The 5,150-nt window shown below is 27.7% G+C and overlaps 1 protein-coding gene and 2 long non-coding RNA genes across 4 annotated transcripts in view; 1 reads left to right on the plus strand and 2 right to left on the minus strand.

Moving 5' to 3' along the window:
* Positions 1-807, minus strand: LOC108737249. 2 transcript variants are annotated; one of them, XR_001937836.1, is made up of 3 exons: positions 565-807; positions 99-189; positions 1-40 (listed from the first exon to the last, which is right to left on the minus strand). It is a non-coding gene; the product is annotated as an uncharacterized LOC108737249 (long non-coding RNA). The 2 variants fall into 2 exon arrangements; XR_001937837.1 differs by having other exon boundaries at positions 558-807.
* Positions 808-929: 122 nt separating this feature from the next.
* Positions 930-1,353, plus strand: LOC108737248. The gene is made up of 3 exons (XR_001937835.1): positions 930-981; positions 1,042-1,224; positions 1,289-1,353. It is a non-coding gene; the product is annotated as an uncharacterized LOC108737248 (long non-coding RNA).
* Positions 1,354-2,445: 1,092 nt separating this feature from the next.
* Positions 2,446-5,150, minus strand: part of LOC108737232 (N-sulphoglucosamine sulphohydrolase) — a 3,499-nt gene continuing 794 nt past the window's right edge. Inside the window, exons 2-6 of the mRNA XM_025980116.1 lie at positions 5,032-5,147; positions 4,533-4,771; positions 3,868-4,176; positions 3,532-3,704; positions 2,446-3,316 (exon numbers count right to left, since the gene is read on the minus strand). Of these exons, the coding sequence (XP_025835901.1) occupies positions 3,023-3,316; positions 3,532-3,704; positions 3,868-4,176; positions 4,533-4,771; positions 5,032-5,147 (1,131 nt within the window). The 3' untranslated portion in view covers positions 2,446-3,022. The remainder of the gene's footprint in view (positions 3,317-3,531; positions 3,705-3,867; positions 4,177-4,532; positions 4,772-5,031; positions 5,148-5,150) is intronic.

The following is a 5,150-nucleotide window of genomic DNA, read 5'->3' on the forward strand; positions in this document are numbered from 1 at the left end:
AATACACAACGAAAACTGCATAGAGGAATAGTTTGAAAAACTGAAACAATTACGATTTTATTTTATTGGTTAAGAAAGAATGTTAAATAAAAACCCACCTTTCTTTATAAGACTAAAGTGCTGTTCAAGTTTTCTTATGACCCATAGCTTGTAAGGAATTTCCCTCTAACAGGCATACTGTACAGAAGGCTGAAACAGAAAGAATTTTTTTTATAGTTTACAAAGAAAAAAATATAATTCACGACCATATAAATATACACCATACTTGAGAAATGCTTCTCTCATTGAACTTGAAACTTATTCGAGCAAAAATTTCACGAAAGTCCATGTATTCTAACTGTACAAGTACCTTCCTTCCTTTTTTCATAATTTGAATTTAAAATGCATAGTTGTAAATACTAATCGTGATTGCCTGTTTTTCAAATAAGCAATGTTTCCATTGGAAAAAAGGCTCTATGAATATTGATTAAAAATACAAGAAAAATAATTACAAAAGATATTAAATTTGAATAATTGATTAAACTGTTTGTTTTAGTTTAGATGTGAATAACACCTACACATTACTTTTATTTGTTACGTATTACTAGTTCTTCCTCCCCATCAGTCACTGTGAGTTCGAAACTGTTAGCACCATTGCTTCGAGTGATCGAAATTCACTTTTGTGAACAATTTGTTTAATCACTTTCTGTATGTTAAAAATTGAAGAATTAAATTTAAAGGAATTGTTTATAAATATGTATGCAACACATCGCACACTTCAGCAAATCATTTTTAGCAAAATAGTATGTTTTATTTCTGTGGTTTAATTTAAACGTAATAAAACAGGGCTCACAGACACAAACATCACCAATGGCGGGTTAAATAGGTTAATTTATAGATATGAGTCTATGAAACAAGTTAAAAATATTTACTGTTTGAAGATGTAATGTATTTATTTAATTTTATGACCAATATAATTGTATGCAATAATAATTTATTCCTGTAAGTTATTTTAAAAACAACGTTTTATAATTTGTAAGATAGTAATCTTCTTTTTTGCAGGTGTAGATAATTAAGAAATGTTTCTCTGCCTTCCTAATGTTTTGCATTCGATATGGTTTTTATCAGTCAGGGAAAGCCGTTATTGTTATCAGTTTCATTTTGTTAACAGGATTTATATTGCAGTTTCATATGCTAGTTCGTAATTATAAGAAATACACACAAATGGAAACTGTTAGTGATTATGTAAGATCTATATTAGTTTCCTTTGCTAATTACACAATTTTTGCTGTATATTAATCATTTTTAGGTAAATGAGCTATCAAACAGATTAAATTCTGTAGAAAAAGTGGTAGATAGAACATCTACACTTTTTAAAAAACTGAAGGATATGGTTCGTAATGAAACCAACAAAAGAAGGCCAAATAAAGTAAGTTGATACCTATTGTGATTGGAAGTCTATCTGAATTACTTCTTTTAGTGTTGAAGTATTAGTTTTATTTGTTATAAAGAATGATTTATTTTTGGAAGATATTTAATAATTGTTAACCTTATTTTTAATGAGTTTGTAAATTAAATATCATTTTAATTAATGTTAGGATTTGTATTGTTAATTATGTTTAGTATTTTTATAATGTAACATATACTCGAATGAAAACTTAATTTATCTTTGTCAATATGTCAGGTGCACAAATACAAGTTCTCAGAGTCAAGGCCCCCCCCTTATAAATTTCAAATGTACTGTTTCTTTGTGTAATATCTACATTGATTCTATTTTTAATTTAACTTTTATTAATTAATATCTTCAAAATTACAAAATAAAACGAATTTTCTTAATCGAGAAAGACATTTAAAAGATTTGCTTACTATTAAATTTTTTCTGAATTCAATTTCATTTTTTCCCCTTGAAAGTAATATTAGAACAATTTAGGGTTCGAGTTACAGACTTTTGTACAAACGTTGTTTGGTACGTACATACATAAGTTGTTCATTAAAACCAAATAAAGACAAAACAATTTTAATTGTGTCGTAAATGTGACAACGTGATTTTTAACAGTTTTAATTATTTATAATATTAATTTTTTATTTATACACTGTAGTTGTTTTGATTGATTTTAACCTATTTATTTACTTGTTATCTTTATATGATTTTAATTCATGCCTGGTTTTATAACATGTACAAAACCACATTTCTGTAAAAGTCTGTAATGAACTTCAAAAGGATGTATGCACGCTTGCAAGATATATTACAATATTTAAGTAGGATTAAGATGTGAACTGCTTATTTCTTTTGCCTTTGGTGCCTTACCAAACAATAAAAAAAAAACAGTATACAACAGATTCTCTCCAGTGATATATTTTCCCTAATATTTAAAATATAAACGTTTTTACCTGGAAATGTTGCGTCCAATTATGTATACAAAACGTAATTAATTAAAGTATTATTTCATAGGTTTAGGGTTNACAGTATTGCTTTACGCTAACAATTTGACCAAAGAACAGCTTATTATTTTTTTATTTATATATGTAATAATGCAAGTAATTAGGTTGATGTTTAATATAATATCTGAATTTTATCAGAAAATAAGGTTTATAATTATCAACAAGAATAAAAAAAAATATGCTGCTTAGAATCTCAGTCTTTGTTGTATCCATATTAAAAATGTTAACTCAATTAATATGTGTACGTCAGTGACAAATTTTGTTTTGTAAAAATAAATTACCATAAACTGACTTCTGAGTTTTTTGTGCACCTGGACAAAATCTTCATGAATGAGTGATGGGAATTATTGATAATACAAATTATCATTATTTCTTTACGAAAATGATTTATAATTATAGAAGTGACAAAAATAAATTTTACTGGCAATAAAGTATAAGACATCCTATCATTTCTACACCTATTTTACTGTTCATTTGTTTTAACAATTTGAGAATCATATAATTTATAATTTATTATATTATTAGAGATTCGTTATTGCTTTCTGTTAGAGCTGTTAAAAGTTTCTATCCTAGATTATGAGAAATATTAACTTACTTTTTACTAAGAAGCATTGTCTAACGTCATGCATTGAGGGTTATTTTTGAAGGCTCCTTTTTCTTCGAAAACTGAATGAGGAGCGCAAAGCCAAGGATCGTTGGTTTGTAACTGCCAGTCAAAAAGCTTTGTTTGTAATTCATCAAATTCCGACTTGTATTTAGAGTTTCCATATAAATTATTTAATTCGGCAGGATCATGCCTTAAATCGTACAGTTCCCATTCTGGTCTATTATAATATGTATTCAATGTTTTGAACCAGTTTACACCTTCTTTGGCTCGGGTTTTATTTAAAATATACTAAAACAATTATATTAAATTTTAAAACGTTTTTTAAGCTTTTCACAATTAGTATATAATATAATATCTAATAGGGAGAAAAATATTGACACAAATTTCTAATGATTTTGAATTTTCGTGTACGGAAATGAATTATTTTTTCAAATGATTTCTTTTCTTTTATTGCAACATATAACTTGTATTGTTTCAAACTAAAAGTATTATAATAAACATACCTGGAATGTTGGTGATAAATAGAGATCTTGATCAATAGGGAATGGTGCGTAGTAATTGATATTGTGAATCAACTTCAATTTTTGGGTGCGAATTGCTCTCATAGGATAGTACATGGTCACTTCATGCAGATTGTGACTTGCAAAGACAGCTTCTGAACTCTTGTTTTCTGGTTCTAAATAATAAAAAACAAATAAAATATACATGAAAAATCTATAATTTCTACAGATTATTTTTCTTCCATTATTTAAATTTAAACATTTCTTTAACACTTTTTAAAAAGGGAAAAAATAAAGACCTTTCTGTGTAATCAACCAACTATTATATATTTTACTAACCTTTAATTAGCAATGGAAGAAGGCTTTTTCCAGTAAGTTTATTCTTAGCTTTTCCCCTACGTCCTTTAGGAATCGCATACCAGTCCAAAAGTGTGGGAACAATATCCAATAAACTGGCCAAAGAGTAAGTTACCTTATTTTGCCTTTCTGAGTGCAGAGGGGAAGATATGAACATAGGCTCTGCCAATCCTGAATCATACAGATTTGTACGACCATTTGGAAAGGGAATCCCGTTATCAGAACTGTAAATGATGAGGGTGTCATTAAGATGACCAGACAATTCCAATTCCTTCAAAACTAAACCAACACCTGAAAATATAAGAAAGCATTTTTTTAACTCTTCAGTTCTCTAATTTAATATTTCTTTACTTTTATTTATTTAGTTTTGCTTAAATTTTCTATGAAATGTTTTTATTTTTATTTGATTAGTACATAATTGGCATCAGAATCTACATAATTTGATGATCCACATTTTTTAAAAGAAGCGAAACAAAGAGACAATTGGTAATAAAAATTGAAACATTTATAAAAAAACAGAAATTATTTTGAAACATAATCACATAATAGAACTTTTTTATTATGCGCACCAGTGGCGTGGTGATAAAAATTCCTGCTACATATTATATTTAATTTCATTTTAAAATAAAAAAAAACATCAAACTCACCTTGATCCAGACGAGAAATGGTCGAATATTGAGCGGCAACGTCCTGTTTAGCTTCTAATGTGTTTGGTAAAAAATATGGCAATTCAATTTCATCTGGTTGGTACAAAATGGGCTGCCAATCTGGGATGTAACCCATACCTGGTTCACCAGTTCCGAATTTTTCACAAAACTCTCCGTACTGTGGATTTGTATGTCCACATCGGTGAGGATCGTGGAATGCGACATAGAGGAAGAATGGCCTATAAGCAAAAAAAAAATAAAAATTTATCTAATCAATTTTTACACCTATTTTTAGTGTGCCAAAAAAAATATGACTTTTCACATAATAGGTACTCAATTAAAGATGAAATAATAGCGAATGGTAACTGTTAATAAAAAGCCTCTAATTCGAACAAAGTTTTTGACCTTTTAACAACATTTTCAATTAACATTATTTTTTTGTCTTAGAGTTAATCTTATAGATAAAATAAAATTTTAATTTTTTAAACTGAAAACTTACTCTGTAATGTTGTTAAGGAATTCCCGAACTTGATCCTTTATAAATGTAATATTTCTCCCCACTTGAAGAATTGGATATTTTTCTTCTGTCCTTTCAAAGTCGAATGAATAAATTGACTT

Source organism: Agrilus planipennis, unplaced genomic scaffold, assembly GCF_000699045.2.
Source record: "Agrilus planipennis isolate EAB-ADULT unplaced genomic scaffold, Apla_2.0 scaffold176, whole genome shotgun sequence".
Classification (NCBI taxonomy): domain Eukaryota; kingdom Metazoa; phylum Arthropoda; class Insecta; order Coleoptera; family Buprestidae; genus Agrilus; species Agrilus planipennis.